General features: G+C 57.4%; 1 protein-coding gene across 7 annotated transcripts; it reads left to right on the top strand.

The window, feature by feature from the left end:
* The first annotated feature begins 1,219 nt into the window (after positions 1 to 1,219).
* On the top strand, positions 1,220 to 15,631 carry SEMA6C (semaphorin 6C). Of its 7 annotated transcripts, none has more exons than XM_059675522.1 (20): positions 1,220 to 1,484; positions 3,418 to 3,463; positions 5,140 to 5,311; positions 6,916 to 7,030; positions 7,255 to 7,318; positions 7,472 to 7,528; positions 7,853 to 7,954; positions 8,162 to 8,252; positions 8,453 to 8,572; positions 8,744 to 8,832; positions 9,162 to 9,379; positions 9,663 to 9,794; positions 10,075 to 10,227; positions 10,458 to 10,631; positions 10,924 to 11,070; positions 11,358 to 11,435; positions 11,548 to 11,603; positions 11,755 to 11,799; positions 12,154 to 12,249; positions 12,634 to 15,631. In XM_059675522.1, exons 3-20 carry the CDS (start codon positions 5,194 to 5,196, stop codon positions 13,626 to 13,628), a joined length of 2,850 nt encoding a protein of 949 aa, XP_059531505.1. In that variant the 5' UTR covers positions 1,220 to 1,484; positions 3,418 to 3,463; positions 5,140 to 5,193; the 3' UTR covers positions 13,629 to 15,631. The 7 variants fall into 7 exon arrangements, with proteins under 7 accessions (XP_059531505.1, XP_059531506.1, XP_059531507.1 ...); XM_059675523.1 differs by having other exon boundaries at positions 1,220 to 1,488; positions 3,425 to 3,463; XM_059675524.1 differs by having other exon boundaries at positions 1,220 to 1,488.
* Positions 15,632 to 17,885: the final 2,254 nt, after the last annotated feature.

The following is a 17,885-nucleotide window of genomic DNA, read 5'->3' as shown; positions in this document are numbered from 1 at the left end:
AGCGAGAGAGGGAGAGAGAGAGATTGAGAGAGAAACATTAATGATGAGAGAGAATCATGGATCGGCTGCCTCCTGCACACCCCCTACTGGGGAGGAGGGAATTGAGCCCACAACCCGGTCATGTGCTCTTGGCCTGAACCTAGGACCCTTGAGTCTCTTTAGTCCATAGGCCGCCACTCTATCCACAGAGCCAAACTGGCTAGGGCCGTTGGTTGATTCTTGTATGTGCCCCGATGGGAAATCACACCCACAGCCTTGGCATACCAGAAGGATGCTCTGGTTAGAGCATCCCAGCCAGGGCTAGAATCAAAGGATCTCTATGGAAGGTGGGGATGGGGAAGGAGCAGTTTTCAGTTTTGCTGTTTGGAGGGATGTCCAGGGTTCTCTGAGGAAAGATGCGACATAATTAACCCTGTATTTGGGGACAGTAAGGCTATGTGGAATTGGGACAGCTGGTCACTTTTCCTCTGGTTCTCTGACTCGGTTTGTCTTGATCTCCACATCTCTCTTTGGCTTTAGCCTGACTCACCTGTGTTCTTCCATTAACTAGTAGCCTGACTACCAGCCACTCTGGCATCCTGGCTCCTTAGGTCCTGGCTTAGTTGCCCAGGCTAGTCCTGCTGTGGCGGTAGAGGTGGGAGGGGAGGAGCTGATGGGGACTAGGAAGACCTTCTTCCTGTCTCAGGCCTAAAGCCCTTGAGTGCATGCAGGCTTCCCTTATTGGGGTCAGGAGGAACCGGAGGAGGCACATGGGGAGAAATAAGAGGGATGAGGTAACAAAACAAAACAAAACAAAACAAAAAACTAGAGAAGACGAACAGAAAGTTGGCGGCGGGAGACTCCCCGGGAGCAGGGTAGCCAAAGCCATTGTAGAGGAAAGGAGGGGAGGGAGGGTCCCGCCGGCTCTGACAGCCTAGCCCGGCTGAGGTCCCTGGGTTTCTGGTCTCCTCCCAGCGGCTCTTTCTTTCCAGGGCCTCTCCGCGTTAAGACGTGTGACCCCTCCTCTGTCTGGCTCTCGGCAGTAGCCCGGGGTCTCTTCAGCTCCAGCTTGGCTATGGTCTCCAGCTCAGCTCCCAGCCTGGCCTCTCACTGGGCGGTGCTCCAGGCGCCCCGCCCCCGAGGAGGGCTATTGGTGGAAATGTGTCGAGGAGGCGGGGTCTAGCCAGCCTGCGAGAGCCCGATTAGTTGCGGCGAACTCGAGGCGGACCGGAGGCGGGTCCGACCGGGAGGCGGGAGGGGCTGCTGGGGCCCGGCCCAGACCTCCCGGCGGTCGCATTGTTTTCCTCCGCGGACCCGCGGCGGGATTGGGGGCTGCGACTGGGCTTGCGGGACTGGACAGCGCCCGGGAATCCAGATCCAAGCTCCGTCCAACTCGTACGCTCATCACACCTCGCCAGAACCCCAACGACGGATCGCGAAGTCGGCGCGGTGCGGGGCCGCTGCCCGCCCGCTGCCCTCTCGACCCCGCTAGCTCGGATCTCGGAGCAAGTACCCAGGAACTGGGACAGGGCTGCAGGGAGGCAGGGAGGACTGGGCGCGGCTGGCTGGAGGCAAGATTCCTAAGTGCGCGAGGCACCCGGGAGATGCCAGTGCGCCGTGTGCCTGGCTGGCAGAGAGGGTCGGTGGAGTTGGGGTGCGCGGAGGGGGCTGCAGAGCGCGTCACTGTACGGTCGGCGCAGGGTCTGGGCGCCTCTGCCGACCGCGTCCTGTCTCCTGAATTGGGGAGCGCGAAGATGGGTGATTTGAGGCGCGCACTGTGCGGAGGGTGGAAAACCTGGTCCCTTGCCTCCCCATCAGAGAAACTAAGGCTCCGTGACCCGCGTAAAACCAGGTCCTCTTGATGCCCCTGCGAGGATGGGAAGGGGGGACGCGTCGTTTCGGACTTGGTGTCACGGCTGCACCTCTGTCCTTGGGCTTGCACCTCCCAAGGGGTTGGCCCCGGCACAGTGTCGGGGAATGGGGTCCTCCAGAAACATCAGTCCCAGAGCCATCTCCTTCCCGCACCCCACTCTGTCCGGGGCTTTGTTAGACATAGGTCTCCCGAGGAGGAGAGACGAGCTGGTGACTGCATCCGAGCCTGCCGATCCGGGTCGGCGCTGGCCCCGGACCCGCCCTCGTCGGTTCCCAGCCTCTGACCCTGTTTCCCTGGCCTCGGAGACCCGCCTCTGCTCCCCCACCCCCGCTTCCATCCCTGCTTGGTCTGCGCTTGCAGGCCCCTCCAGCCCCTCCTCCCGCTAACGTGGCTCTGGGACCCGGTCCCGGCCCAGACTCTGCTACCCGCCCCTCTCGGAGCCTCGGATCCAGTGAGGGGGAGACACGTCTAGCCCCTGGCCCCGGGCCCACCGATGCGAGGCGATGGACACCTGGGTTGTCCTCGTTGGGGGCTGGGCGGGAGGGAGGGTAGGTGTGAGCTGGGGGCTGAGAGCTGAGGGTGGGGAAATGTCTTCAAGGTGCGAACGCGTCTGTTCCGCGAGGCTCCTCGGCGCGCCCCCCGCTCCCTCAGAGGAAGGTGGACTGGGGCGGGCGGCCAGCCGGAGGGCTTCCTGCTATTGTCCCCAGCCCGGGCTCCCCTTCTCCATCTCGTCCCCAGCCCCCGCTAGACTCTGGCTTTGACCTCGGCCACTCCCCAGAGGTGGCTTCGGGGCCAGGAGAGGAGAGAAAGGCTGTTTCCTCTTTCCAGCAAGGGAAGAGGAGGGGGAGAGAAGACGGCCAGGCCTCCCCCAATCGCCTCAGATGGGGGTATGGAGCAGCTGGGATTGGTCCCAGCAGGATAAGCCTGTCCCCAGGCTGCTCAGATGCTGCTCCCCCAAAACAGCTAAGGAAAGCCCTCTTAAAGCTATATCATAGTTAAGTCTAGGGGCCCATGCAAAGGCCAACCAAGTGTTTTCAGAGGCTGGACCGAGGTGGGGGGTGGGGTGGAAGGAGATTGGGTGAGAGGGAGGCATGGCCTGCTCGCTCAGGGAAGAAGGAAGGGGATGGGGATGCCTGATATCAACATTTTGCCTAGAAATGAAGAGCATGTAAATGAGATGCAAATTAGCCTCTATTGTCCCCAGCTAGGGCGCTTTTGCTAAGAAGGCTGCTGGATTCTGAGGGTTTTAGCGTGGAAGTGGTCATCATGCCCCACAAACTCTCCCAGTTACCTCTTTCCCAAGACTGGTCCTGCAGTTTCAGCAGTTTCTGACTAGGAGCCAGCCCCAGCCCCTGCCCTCACATCTCTGGGCATGAAGCTGCCAGCACCTTCGTAACCAAGCTCAATGTCAACACACACACACACACACACACACACACACACACACCCCAGCATCTCTATCCTAGTCTCACTAGACTTCTGAATATTCACATTTACTTTTAAGGGATGTGGTAAGGAGGTGTAGTAACACAGTCTCTTCCCTCCTCTGTCCCTCCTTCCATCAGGTCAAAGGTCTTCTATCCTCAAACCCCAACAGCAGTCATCACCCAGGTAAGGAAAGGTGATGAGGGCGGGGGATGGAAGCTAGCATGGCCTGGGCGCAGGCAGAGAGAGGGTCTGGATGTTCTCCCCACTTGCCACAGATCAAAGTTGTTTCCTGGGTGAAGATACTTGTTGCCCAGGGCAACTTGGGGCGGGGGCAGGAGGGTAAGGATAGGAGACAATCTGTGTCCCTCCCTACCTCTTCCCCTGGGAGTCCCAGCATCCAGAAACATGGTGGAAGTGTGGGGGAGGGAGACTTGGCTTTTTAGCGCCAGAGGGTCGTTAGCTAGCTGACTGCTCTGCCTCCAGGGAGGGGGGGGGTCATCTAGGCGTTACTACCCCTTCCCCTCCTCTAGCTCTCTCGAGACCCCATCTGACGTCAATCTCCCCATCAGTGACGCTGGAGTGGGGGTGGGTACACTTGGGTCCTGGCTCCAAGAGTGGAATTGCTGAGGAGATGGAATGGGCTGGGCCTGGAAGGGGGCATGGCCGGATGGGCAACTAAGGACTGTAAAAGGTAGCTGTCTGTCCACAAAAGAAAGGATTCTCACCCTTTCTGACCTGATTTCTGGAACCTGCTCAGACCCTTACTTCAATTTCAGGGGAGGCAGGGAGTTGGTGTACACCTCCCACTGTGGGTCAGAGAGGGGAGGCTGATGGGTGGGAAGGGAGGTTGTCTCACCATCCCTCCCACCCTGCCCTTCTTTCCCTGGACTATGATTGCCTGCCTGTCATTTGAATAATTTATATTTCCATTTTGAGGTAGCCCGAAGGGGGAAGGAAGAGAAAGAGGGACATGTGCAGCCATTTCTCCTCACCAGTGTAGCCCCTTCTATCCCTGGCTCCTCACAGGGGGTGTGTCTGCACTTCCCCCTCCCCCCATTAAGTAGAAGCACTGGTTCTTAGGAGCCCGGAGGGAGCAGGGGGATAGAGAGGCTGGGAAGGGGCACAGTGGTCGGGCAGACAGCTGCAGCCAGAGCTAAATTTAGCCTCTGATCTGGCTTTGATGCAGATTCATTTTTGGCTAAGACAGCAGCAACTCCCCTCACTCCCCCCCCCCCCCCAGCTTCTCCCTAGCAATGGGGAGGGCCCCTGAAACATGAGTTTAGACCGGGACAATGACCCTTAGGCTGCCTTCCCCAGCTGTGCTCTTCCTCAACCCTAAAGAGGACAGTGGCTATCTCACAGCTGCCTCTGCCCGGGCTCAGTGCCTGTGGTGCTTCCAGGGTGCCCTGGGGGTCTGAAATGTAGGGGGAGTCAGACATGGTGCCCTCTTCCTCCTCCCAGTGCCAAGGAGTCACTATTTATAATTTTAAGGCTTTAGTGTCTAATTATAGCTGGGAAGGGGTTAGCAAGAGGGGGGCCAGGAGGTGTCATCTACTGAATGTCCCAGGCCCAGTCTGGAGTGAGGATAGGCTGAGTGAGAAGGCTGGGAGGGGAGCGGGGTGTCCTGTCCTTACCTGGGGTCATGCAGGCAGGCCTCGCACCAGCCAGCCTGGGCCAGTTGGAGAGGGTAGGGCCTTGAGTGACAGTGACAGTTGGTTGGAGGAAGGCAGTGCCAGAGAGAGGGTTCTTTCCCCCATTCCCTAGGGTCTTCTGGGGATAGACCAGGGGGAGGAGCCTGCCTGCTTCCAGGGTGGAGAGAATTGGGCCCTGCCCCCACTGTTCTCTGTGTCCTCTTTCAGGGCCAGCATATGGGTGAGTGGGCACCCCCTGGGGCCTGAGCTGCCCCGCACAGGATGCCCCGTGCCCCCTACTTCATGCCCTTGCTGCTCCTGCTGCTGCTGCTCTCACTTCCCCACACCCAGGCCACCTTTCCCCGGGATCCCCTCCCTCTGCTGATCTCTGACCTGCAAGGTGAGTGCCCAGTACCACACTCTTGGGGTGTGAGCTTAGAAATTGGACACTGAGGCCCGGCCGGCATAGCTCAGTGGTTGAGTGTTGACCTATGAACCTGGAGATCACGATTTGATTCCCATTCAAGCCATATGCCCAGGTTGCAGACTAGATCCCCAGTGTGGGGCGTGCAGAAGGCAGCCGATCAATGATTCTCTCTCATCATTGATGTTTCTATTTCTCTCTCCCTTCCTCTCTGAACTCAATAAAAAAATAAATAAAAAATTAAAAGAAATTAAACACTGAGACCTATGTGTGGGAGGCAAGGTGCAGGAAGGCTCCCAGCCTCAGTGAAGCTCAGAGCCTGACCAGCAAAAGGGGAGCAAACAGATAGAGAGAGCTGGCACCTCGCTTCAGTCACTTCTTATTCCTGGGCCAACTTTCTTCACTTTGAGGCAGCATCGTATGGTGGTTAAGAACATGACTCTCAGCCAGACCAAACCTGAACAGGTGGGAATCCTGCTAAGTTGCTCACTAGCTATGTGACCTTGCTCTAGTACTTTACCCTTTCTTTGCCTCAGTCTCCTCATCTGCAAAGTGCAGACAATAGTATTCCACCTCATAGAGTTATTTAGGGATTAAATTAGGTAGTACATGTAAAGTGCAAGGGCTATCTGGCACAAAGTGAATGCTTTCTACGTGTTTACCATTATCATTAGCTACAAAAGGCAGGCTTGGGACTAGTTCAGTGGTTCCCAGTACCTTTCACGTCCCTCTCCACCACTTGTACCAATACTATTACTAAGCCCACGTCCTACTGTGAGGGAATCCATAAACCCACTTTTTCTGAGAATTTTATCTATTTCAGGTTCCTGTTTAGAGTAATTTTAAGGATGAAGGAACTGCACTCGGGTTATTGGGAATAACTACTAGGGGAGAGATAAGATAGCAACTACTTATCTGTGCCAGACACAGTTCTAAGCACTATGCAAATGTTAAACCATCTACCCCTGAACTCTAGACTCCCTTTGAGTACTGATGACTGTGATTTCCATGATCAGGTCAGGTGAGTGCTGTAGTGGTCAGAGGAGGCAGAAACCTTGGAATGCTGAGGTGGCCTGTGAGGGGCCTTGAGGGAAGGGTGCAAAGAGAGGTCTGGGAGAAATGGGGTGAGTAAATGCTCCAGAATGGACAGAGTACATTGTGGGCACAAAAGAGAATCACTAGCCCTAAGGCAGCACCAAGAAGGGACTGGGCTCAGCTCTGGAGCCTGACAGCTGAATCCAGGTACCTGCTCCTTCCAAGGTAAATGAGCTATGCAAATTCCATAATGTCTTTAAGCCTCAAGCTACTCATCTGTAAAATGGGACCACCATTACTACCTACCTCATAGGGTTGTTGTATTGCGACAATGCACCTAAGATGCTAACACAGAGGTTGGCAGAGGTTAAGTGCTCAGAGTTAGCTGGTATTATTTTTCTTAATAGGTTACTTAATTAATGCCTCACAACTCATCTCACATATCCACTGTGTCCGTGGCTGGGTTTCATCTGGTCAGAGAGGGTGTTGAGGGAGTGTGTCAGCTCTTGGCTGGCTCTCAGCACCCACCTCTCCGTGCCTTCCAGGTACTTCCCCATCATCCTGGTTCCGGGGCCTGGAGGATGATGCTGTGGTTGCAGAACTTGGGCTGGACTTCCAGAAATTTCTGACCTTGAACCGGACCTTGCTAGTGGCTGCCCGGTAAACTAGCAGCGGCACAGTTGTGGGGCTGACACACATGCTCCTGGGACATGGACATGCTGGGACCCAGAGCACACATGCCAAGGCATGGAGGAAGGGGGAGGGTAGAGAGCAGGAGGTTCGCACTGCTTGTCCCTGAGCAGCTGAACGTGGACAAGGGTAGGACCTAGGAGCTCAGGTGGGTGCCTTGGCTTGTCTCTGATCCTCTTTACCTGTCTCCTCAGGGATCATGTTTTCTCCTTCGATCTACAAGCTCAAGAAGAAGGGGAGGGACTGGTGCCCAACAAGGTGAGGGGCCGGTTGGGAGGAGGTGCACGCAGAGATGAGGCTGGGGAGGGTCTAATGGGAGCCAAGGGGGTGGGAAAAAGAATCCAAAAGAAGCACTATGTAGGCGGGGTCCAGGCTGCCCCACGATTTTCCCTCTCCCGCTTCTCCCTTCAGTATCTAACATGGAGGAGCCAGGACATGGAGAACTGCGCTGTGCGGGGGAAGCTGACGGTGAGGAGGGGAGGAGATCACCCTGTCTCCAGGCTCTGCCCTAGCAGTCTCGCCCTGTGCCCAGTTTCCTACCCCTCATCTCAGGACCCAGAGGAAAACGTGCAGGAAAGAGAATGAATGGTTTTTAGCTTCTTTCACTGCTTCACAAAAAAGAAAAGTGAGGCTCCAATGAAGGACTTGCCCAGGCCAAGGGCTAGTGAATAGCTTAGTTAGAACTTTACCCCACGTTGATCTGACTGTTCAAGGGGAGTGGACTTACTTCCTGTGACCCCCTGTCCCAGTCCCAGGGACCCTGTCACTGACATAGAGGTTTGTGTTCTCTAGGACGAGTGCTACAACTACATTCGTGTTCTCGTTCCCTCGGACTCGCAGACACTCCTTGCTTGTGGAACGAACTCATTCAGCCCCGTGTGCCGCAGTTATGGGGTACAAAGGCGAGAGTGCGGGGGTCAGGATGGGTATGGGAGGAAAACTCAAGTGGACAGTTTGTTGCGGACAGACCAGTGGGGGTGGGGGAGTGGGAGTGCCCAGGGTTCAGGGGTCCAGTCCAGAAGGGGTGGGGGAAGGAAGTAGGCGATGGAGCCTGACTCTAAGACCCCAAGGGTTCCAAGAACCTGTTCCCTCTGTTTCCAGATAACTTCGCTGCAGCAGGAGGGTGAGGAGCTGAGTGGGCAGGCCCGATGCCCCTTTGATGCCACCCAGTCCAACGTAGCTGTCTTTGCAGGTGAGCACCTGGGCATGCGCGAAGCAGGCATGTGGCTGGAGGGAGCTCCCACTTTAGCCCCTCTCCCAATTTGGTCTTTCCCCCATGCTCCTGAATGGAGGGCTGGGGTAGAGGCCAGTGTCAGACTGAGGTAGGGGTGTGGGAGGCCCAAGAAGAGCCAGAATGCAGATCCTCTGACTCCACCCTACCCCTCCCTCCAGAGGGCAGCCTGTATTCAGCCACAGCTGCAGATTTCCAGGCCAGTGACGCTGTAGTTTACAGAAGCCTTGGCCCTCAGCCCCCACTCCGCTCAGCCAAGTACGACTCCAAGTGGCTCCGAGGTCAGGGCGGGCCTGGGGGAGGGAGGCTGCTCTTGGGGAGGAGGTGCATGGGGCGGACCGTGGCAGGGAGCAGGCAGTGTCCATGTATGCAGAGGGGAGAGGCTGCAGGGCCAGGAGTTTCTGAGCAGGTACTGATACTCTTCCCTACCCTTTCCTGGCACTCCCCCTCAGAGCCACACTTTGTCCATGCCTTGGAGCATGGAGACCATGTCTACTTCTTCTTCCGAGAGGTCTCCGTGGAGGACACCCGGCTGGGAAGGGTAAGGAGGTGGTGGGCACCTGGGGTGGGTAGCTGAGGGTTCTGCTGGATCCTGTGAAGGCAGAGTCAGGGGACAGCTCCTGAGCCTGGTCTCCATAATGCAATCCCCTAGACTCTGGGCCCCCAAGTTGGAGCAACCCTAGCTCTCTGCCCCCATATCCTGCTGTGTCCCTCATCCTTAACCCAGAATGACCTCGTGCAGCATACCCTTCCTTGCTCCATCCCTAACATGTGTGTCCTGGTGCTCTAACTCACTGCATTCCTCTCATCTCGCTGGCCCTGAGGTTGTTTCTCACTGTTCTCCCCTTGTCCCCAACTGTCCCCCTTCAGGTACAGTTCTCGCGTGTGGCCCGTGTGTGTAAGCGTGACATGGGCGGCTCACCGCGGGCCTTGGACCGTCATTGGACATCCTTCCTGAAGCTTCGGCTCAACTGCTCTGTCCCTGGGGATGCCGCCTTCTATTTTGACGTCTTACAGGCCTTGACTGGGCCTGTGAACTTGTATGGCCGCCCTGCTCTCTTTGGGGTCTTCAGCACCCAGACCAATAGGTTGGTATTAGACTAACCAATGTGGCCCAGTCTGTCCCCTGCCCCACCAGCATCCAAGCTCCTCTTTCAAAGTTTACTGATGGCGTCAGTGAGGGGATATTCCATTCAAAACCAGTTGCTGTTTTGCCCATCCTTTTTCTCCTAGCATGGCATCCAGGGCACCCCACCCTCTCAGGCTCTGCCCCCTAATATGGTGCATGAAGGGTAGCTGCCATGTCTTATCTGGGAGGAGCTGTGCTGTCTCTTCTAACACCTAGCCCGCATCCTTTTCTGGCTTCCTCAGCATCCCTGGCTCTGCAGTCTGTGCCTTCTACCTGGATGATATTGAACGTGGGTTTGAGGGCAAGTTCAAGGAGCAGAGGAGTTCGGATGGGGCCTGGACCCCTGTGTCTGAGGACAGGGTCCCCTCCCCCAGGTACCCAGGATGGGGTGGGTTTTGTGGGTCAGAATCAAGCAGTGTCTGCTCTTAAAATGGGGTTGTAAGGAAAGGGAAAGGTGTCCAGTGCCTGGGGAGGAGGCTGTGGTGTGTTGGCAGTGGGACTGGCAAGCTGCAACTGGGAAGGGAAGCAGTAGTGTGAGTGTGTGGAGGGGAAGCAAGGGCTACCCGTCATGTTTAGGAGCAGTGTGTGTGGGCAGCACAGAGCCTACGTCCCAGCTCCCTGCCCTAAGGCTGCCCCTTCCCATGTGTCCACCAGGCCAGGATCCTGTGCAGGAGTGGGTGTAGCTGCCTTATTCCCCTCTTCTCGAGATCTCCCTGATGATGTCCTGACTTTCATCAAGGCTCACCCACTGCTGGACCCCACTGTGCCACCTGCCACCCACCAGCCTCTCCTTACCCTCACCAGCAGGTATGGGGCTAAAAAAAACACTGACCACTACCCTCCCATCTCAGCCACTCCCCTTTTCCGACCCCACCAGGTAAATCACAGTGGCGGGAGGAAGTACCCATGAAAGTGGAAGGGAAGGGAAGCCCTGGGTTGGGGAAGGACCCAGGAGTGGGTACCAGGACACATGGGCTGTCCTTGGAGCACCAAGCTTCCCCTAGCGGGTTGCCCTGACCTCAGGCTTGTTTCTCCAGGGCCCTACTGACCCAGGTAGCTGTGGATGGCACGGCTGGTCCCTATCGTAACACCACAGTCCTGTTCCTTGGCTCCAATGATGGAACAGTGCTGAAGGTGCTGCCCCCAGGGGGACAATCTGGAGGCCGGGAACCCATCCTGTTGGAAGAGATCAATGCCTACAGCCCCTCCCGGTGAGGATATGAGGCCTTTGTCTGGTGGGCGGCCTGCAGAACAGGAATGGGATGTGAGATGGTAGATGGGGATGTGGGAATGGGGTGGGAGCTCCAACATTGGCTTCTATAGGGCAGAAGCTACGGCGTAGAGGGGCTTGGTGAGAAGCTGGACAGTGTGGTGGGGCAGGGTGGGCACTCAGGGACATCAGCTCCATGAGCCATACTTAGTTGCTTGTGCCTCTCACCACGTTCAGGGGAAAAAGAACCTCACCAGGCCTGCCCCTCTTTGATTCCTTTGGCCTCACCCTAGGTGCAGTGGGAAGCGGGCGGCCCAAACAGCACGGCAGGTGATAGGACTGGAGCTGGACACTGAAGGTCACAGGCTCTTTGTGGCTTTTTCTGGCTGCATCATCTACCTCCCTCTCAGCCGGTGTGCCCGGCATGGAGCCTGTCGGAGGTGAGAGGGGCCTGAGGCCGGGCCCTGCCTGGGTGGGCTCCCTGGGCCAGCAGGAACTCTGGAATGCAGGCACTGGGGGGAAATACAGGGGATGGTTGGTGGGGAGATGCCTCCAGCATTCTGCAGGGGCACAGGACCTAGGGTCTGGAATAGGGTTTGGGCCGGATAGGATGGGAATACTGGGCTAAAAGCCTTCTGTAGGCCAGGGTGAGAGTAGAAGAGGCAGGTGAATGGAATGTGATTAGAATGGAGAAGGTCCCAGCCTCACATGACTCAGTTTTCCGTAGGAGCTGTCTGGCTTCTCAGGACCCATACTGTGGATGGCATAGCTCCAGGGGCTGTGTGGATATCAGGGGACCTCGTGGGTAAGTGAGGGGCTCCCGGGTCTCCTAAGGAGAAAGTTCCCACCATAAGGGAGGAAGCTGAGGGCCCGGGTGGGGGGTGGAACTGCACTGAGTCATCGCCATGTCCTCCTAGGACTGATGTGGATCCAGCTGGGAACCAGGAGTCCATGGAGCACGGTGACTGCCAAGGTAAACGGAAGGGGAGGCTGCAGCTCCAGCCTTAGCTGCACGTGGCTCCGAGGGCCATGGATACTGTGCAGGCAGGGGTCTTGTTCCTTCTGTGAAAATCCCTGTTCACGAAGCTTTCCCCGGCCCCCATCTTTGCCCTGTCCCTTCACAGACGGAGCCACCGGGAGTCAGTCTGGCACAGGGAACTCTGCTTACGGTGAGTCTTGTCCCAACTTCACTTCCCTCACTCATCCCACACTCACTCAAGTCTGTGCCCATGGCAGCAGCAGACCAGCACCCTGGACACCCGGAGAGAGTCAGAGGACAGGGTCAGCATCTTCCAAATACCCAGCAGATAGCTCAGTGGTGGGCACGCGATAGGGTGCTTAATCGTTTTTGAACACATAACTGAACGTCCTGCATGGTGAGCCCTTCCCCGCAGCCCAAGGAAACTAGCGACTGGAGTTCTGGGCCTTTGGGTTCCAACTGGGGGCGGGCGGGAGAGAGCTGCTCCGTGGGTGTCAGTGGAGAGCAGGAGCCTCACTGGCTCTGACCTGGTCTCTGTCACCAGTGCTTCTGGGTCCTGGCCCTTCCCCCGAGACCCCCAGCCCCCCCAGTGAAGCCCACCCCCGGCCCCAGGCTTCCACCCTTGGAGCTCACACTCAGGGTAAGGGGGCCGGCTGGGAGGGACAGGAGTGCCGTGTGGGGCTGCCGGTTCTGGAAGAATCCTAAGCCCTTTAGCGTCCCGTGTCTGGTGCTCACTAATGCCTGTTTGGAGCCTCCCCGCCCCACAGGTGGGCATCGGCCCCGCCTCCTCCCGCTGGGGCAGCTTGGCAGTTGCTCTTGTCTTGGCTGCAGGGGCCGGAGCTGGGATGGGGACTCCCCAGCCCGGGCGCCAGCTTGTGTCTGCGGGTGGTGACGGGCCGTGCTGGAAGGGTCGGGGAGGGGTCCCGAGGAGTGCGGGGTGGAGCCGAGCAGCGGCCCGGGGAAACCTGCACCTTGCCGCCCAGCCCTCCGGCCGCTCAGCCTCCTCCTCCCTCTCGGTTGGCAGGCGTGCGCCGCGACCTCCCCGCAGCCTCGGCCGCCCGCTCGGTGCCCATCCCGCTGCTCCTGGCCTGTGTGGCCGCGGCCTTCGCCCTGGGCGCCCTGGTCTCCGGCCTGCTGGTCTCCTGCGCTTGTCGCCGCGCCCACCGACATCGGAGCAAGGACCTGGAGACGCCCGGGCTCCCGCGCCCCCTCTCCCTCCGCAGCCTGGCCCGGTTGCACGGGCCGGGCCCGGAGCCGCCGCCGCCCGCCAAGGACGGAGACCCCGCGCCGCCGCCCCAGCTCTACACCACCTTCCTGCCTCCGCCCGAGGCCGGGTCCCCGCCGGACCTCGCCTGCCTGCCCACCCCGGAGTCCACGCCCGAGCTGCCGGCCAAGCGCCTCCGCCCCGCGGGGGGCCCCTGGGAGTGGAACCAGAACGGGAACAACGCCACCGAGGCCCCCGGCCCCGCGCGCGGGAACGCGGCCGGCGGCTCGGCGCCCCGCGTGCTGGTGAGGCCGCCGCCGCGCGGCTGCCCGGGGCGGGCGGTGGAGGTGACGACCCTGGAGGAGCTGCTGCGCCACCTGCACGCCCCGCCGCCGGCCCCGCGGGCGCTGCCCCTGGAGCCCGCCCCGGCCCCCGCCCCCGCCCCCGCCCGGCCGGCCGGCTCCCGCCTCCTGCCCCGCGAATGCGCGCCCCCCCTGCGGCTGGACGTGCCCCCGGACGGGCAGTGCCCGAGGCCCCCCGGCCGGCCGGCCCCCGCTCCCCGGCTCGGGGTGGGCGGCAGCCGGAGGCCGCCCTTCTCCTCCCACCGGGCGCCCCCCGCCCTGCTCACTCGCGTGCCCTCGGGGGGCCCCTCCCGGGACTCGGGGAGACACCTGTACCTGGGCCGCCCCGAGGGCTACCGGGGCCGCACCCTGAAGAGAGTGGACCTGCAGAAGCCCCGGTCGCCCCCGAAGCTGTCCCCGGTCGCGCCCCCCGCCCCGCTGGCCGTCCCCGGCGGCGGCCATTTTAACTTGTGAAGGAAGCCGGGAGCGGACCGGCCTCCCAGGACAGGCCCTCCCCGCCCCACACCTGCGGCCTTCCCGGACCCGAGGCGCCGGGCCCTCCCGCCTCGGGCTTATTTATTGACTGTCTTCCCCGCTGTCCCCTCGAGAGCGGCGCGGGGGACGGAGCCTGCCCCTCAGCGAGCCAGCTTTCCTGGAGGGGCCGGCCCGCCCCGCTCCCCTCCCTCAGCCGAGCTGCCTTAACTCGCCCTCTGGGCTTCCTCCCTGGCTGGGCCCCGGGCGGGCCGCAGGCGGACGGACGGACGGACGGGGCTGGGGCCACGCGCGTCGTGACTGATCCTCGGACCTCCTGGGAGGGCCTCCTACCGTGTAGGAGCCTTCGCTCCCCAATACAGCTGTTCCCCGAGCCGCCGCTTCATTCCCGCGCCGGGGTGTGGGGGGGGGGAAGAGGGGGGGGTCGGGGGGCTCCCTCCCGGCGCCTTCGCCCCTGCATCTTCGGCCTCCCGAGTAATGGGGTGGCTGCAGTCCCACCGGGGTTCATCAGGAAAGGTTTCCTCAAGATTAGGAAAAAAAAAAAAAAAAAAAGGTGTGGCGGTGCCTCCGGGCCCAGGAGACCCCAGGTGAAGTCCGGGTGGGGGGGCGAGGGCTCTAGGAGCCCGCTTCTGGGCTGAGGTAAGAGGGACTTTTTCCTGGCTTGTCCCGTCGGGTGGGGGAGGTTATTTTTGGAGAAAGAAAATGAAGCCGCCCCGTAAGTGATTTAACTTTCACCTCAGGAAATCTGGTCCTAAAGAGAATTCCAAGGGTCTAGTTTGCATGAGGGGGACGCTGCGAAAAAACCGCAAAGGATTCGGTCCTGCTGGAGCCCGGGGTCGGCCCCAGCTGTTCCCTAAGGAGCAGTTTCCCTTCGCGGAGCCGGAGGGGGGTCGAGCGCGGGGGTCGTGCGCATGCGCGGCGTCTCGCCACGCCTGGGGCCGCACGCGATCGTCATGATGTTCCTCCGGCTGGGACTGGCTGTAGATACCTGTCAGTTACCCCCGGGGACCAATGGGAGGGACGAACGGGACCGCCTGCTCCGCCCACTACCTCGCGCTGAGGACACTGAAGGCCTCGCGCCAGCTGTGGCTACTTTTGCGGATTTACAAGTCGTGTTTTTCGCCCGCGCGTGGCCGGAGTTATCCGCCGGGTTGGAGCCCTAGGCCCCCCCGCGCTGGCGCCGCCTGGAGGCCGGGTCAAGCCCTGCAGCTAAGGACGCCTCCGGTTCGCTGCCTTTAGGCGTTCATGCCTTCTCGGGGAAACCGCCAAGAACAGCTTGGAGAACCCTGGGATTGTTTCTACTTTGTGACCTGACAAGTCAAAGTTCTGCCCTGAGTGGTTTTCCTCATGTAAGAAAAAAAAAAAAAATGGGGTTGTTTGAGAGGCTCAAGCACGACAATGTCTAAAAACTTTCTAAAGGAGAAAGCATGGTGGCTGTGACGTGGTTTCCTCCAAACTCAGGCGTAGGCTATTCCTCACTTGTGACCTCCCGCTGAGTAATGTTTCCCCTTGATCCTTACAACCTCCAGCTACAGATTTTGCCCTCCAGGTTTTGAAATGCCTTCCGGACACTGCGCACACCTCAGCGTGCCGGGCCACACTGCCCTCCAGTCTGCGCTGCCTGGAGCTCTGCGCCGCTTGGAGGTTGCAGAGGGCCTCTAGGTCTGTTTCCCCGCGTTAGGTGCCTTCCTGAAACCAAGATGCTTAAAACCACTGCTAGCTTCCCGGATGGTGGAGGAGAGCCAGGACGGGGCGGAGCATCCCCCCAGGCACCCGGCTTCTTTATCCTCTTCAAACCTAGGTGTTCAGCCGGCTCAGGGGCCCCGTGGGTGAGCCTGGACCTACGAACCAGAAGGTCCCTGGTCAGGGCGGCGGCTGCTCCGCTGGGGGCGGGCAGGAGGCAGCCGGTCAATGATTCTCTCTCGTCATTGATGTTTCTACCTCCCTCTCCCTCTCCCTTCCTCTCTGAGATAAATAAAAATATATTTTTTAAAAACCCAAGGTGTTAAAGCCAGATTAAAGAAAAAAAAATTTAAGGCTGCATGCACCCCTTTCACACGCCTCTGAGGGACAGGGAAAGGGGTGTAAGTGATCCTTAGTTTAAATACAGACCCAAAAGAGAAGCCCAAGAGAGACTGAACCTGTGCCTGCAGGCAGCAGCAATTTACAGGTGGAAGTCCTGGTTTCAGTTTAGTTGTGAAGGGCGGTCACTTATTATCTATAAAGCATGGAGACTTCTCTGGGGGTGCAGGACCTTCTCAGAGCCAGTGAAAGCAACTATGTTGCAGTGAGAGCAACAGTCCTTGGGCTCCGCCAGTTAATATTTGTGTGTGTGACCTTGGTAATGCAACTGCCATATCTAAGCCTCAATTTCTTTTGTAAAGTACGGAAAGAACATAGGGCAATGGGTTTGTAAAGCAGCATATAAATATATGGGTTTAAATTAAGTGCTCTGTGGGAAATGGGTATTTGCCCCAAATAGACTACTACCAAGTATGCAATTCATGCAAACTCACGATATACCTCATCCTGACAGACAGTAGTGAATAGTAAATTAAGGGGATGAATTCAAAGAAAGTAGTATCCCTGACAATAGAGGGATAAACATGACCCCAAGTAAGGAATCGGCGGACAGTCTTTTTAAAAAATTAGGATATCAGCTCAAACTTTGTCTTTAGAAAAACTAGAATGTGCCAAAAGGAGGATGAAGTTGTCATCCCGAGGGATTACTAAGCTGATTTCTCAGAGGTATCCTGGGAGGTTATGGAGAAACCAGGGCCCCAGTAGGCAGAGTTCATCAGCTTGTGGAAGGCTTTGGGGACCTGAACCACAGAAGGTTCCACAGTCACAAAGCTTGAAAAGCTGTTAAGCATCTTGGGTTCTTTGGGAGCTAAGCCACAGGGGTCCAAGCTATTATTGTCTCTCAGATTTATGTCCCCTTGATGCCACTACCCCACACTTGGGAACCACACAGGTATGAGTCACTCTCTGCTACTTAATTCGGCAGCTGACCCTTTAGTACTGTTGACTCATAAAAATGTAAGGTTACATGTATGAGAGAAAGGTTCAAGTACATGGATGAAACATATGGAGCCTATGAATCCAAAAGATCACCTACTTTTACCAGGAATATTAGGGTCCAAACAGGAAATAGATGGTATTTTCTAAATAATGAAGGGCTGTTTTTAATTTATTGGAGAGAGAGAAACATCGATGTGAGAAACACCGATGGGTTGCCTCATGTACGCACCCTGATCCCGCAACTGGCACATGTGCCCTGATGGGGAATTGAACTCTCAACCTTCTGGTGTATAGGATGACGCTCCAACCAACTGAGCCACACCAGTCAGGGCATGAAGGGCTATTTTTAAAAACTGTGGGCAAGGGATGGATGGGTCAGTAACTGGAGGCTAGTAACAGCCTTAGGCCTGAAAAGTCAAAGAAGGGTAGTGGTTACTAGCAGCTGGAAGGAGAAATGGCCTTGAGAAAAGCAGTGACCTTTAATCAAAGGATACAGCTAGGCCCAGGTGACCCCAGGGGAGTGGAGTCTTTCCCTTCCCAGTCTTCTGCCAGAGTTCTCTATTGGCTGAATCCATTATGAAGCCAAAGCGCAGGGAGCCCATTAATGAAATTCATGCAGGTTAGTCTCCAAGGATAGAGAATAAAATACAGGAGAGAGGAGAGGAATCTGGAAGGAATGAGAAGATATCCAGCATACCTAGAGATGAAGACCTCATTCATTCCCCAAAGAAAGGTTATCTTTGATTGTCCTTGCTCAAGTACTGCTGGCCAGCAACTTTATGGAGACGCCTCCTGAATTAGTTTTGGAACAAAATTTACTTTGGGGAGTTTGAGGGAGAGGTTGCTTGGAGAATTTACAATTCCTCAGGTTCTAAACTGCAACTGGAGATGAATTAAGCTGCCCAAAGTCAAGTAAGACAGTACTCTGATTAAAGGACAAACGATAGAGGGAAGGGCACTAATGACTGAGACAGCATATGTATCTATATACTGAAGATAATACATAACTCGCAAGATAGATATGTTTGTGTGTATGCAAAGTGCCTCACTCATTGTCAGACATGTAGCAAAATCTTAAAGCATGGAAGCTGTTATTTCTATTGGCCTCTTTTTAAAAATATATATATATTTGTAATTGATTTCTGAGAGGGAGAGGGAGAGATAGAAACATCAATGATGAGAGAGAATCTGATTGGCTGCCTCCTGCAGGTCCCCTAC

This window comes from Myotis daubentonii, chromosome 18 (assembly GCF_963259705.1).
Source record: "Myotis daubentonii chromosome 18, mMyoDau2.1, whole genome shotgun sequence".
Taxonomy (NCBI): Eukaryota; Metazoa; Chordata; class Mammalia; order Chiroptera; family Vespertilionidae; genus Myotis; species Myotis daubentonii.
The sequence above is the reverse complement of the archived record's forward strand: the minus strand, read 5'-3'. Positions and strand labels throughout refer to the sequence as shown.

What these genes read in the sequence shown, in the direction of transcription:
- SEMA6C (XM_059675522.1), top strand. Translation starts at nt 5,194, where the DNA reads ATGCCCCGTGCCCCCTACTTCATGCCCTTGCTGCTCCTGCTGCTGCTG. An exon ending in AGGACACCCGGCTGGGAAGG is followed by an intron (nt 8,833 to 9,161) that starts GTAAGGAGGTGG and finishes GTCCCCCTTCAG; the next exon opens with GTACAGTTCTCGCGTGTGGC. An exon ending in GACAGGGTCCCCTCCCCCAG is followed by an intron (nt 9,795 to 10,074) that starts GTACCCAGGATG and finishes TGTGTCCACCAG; the next exon opens with GCCAGGATCCTGTGCAGGAG.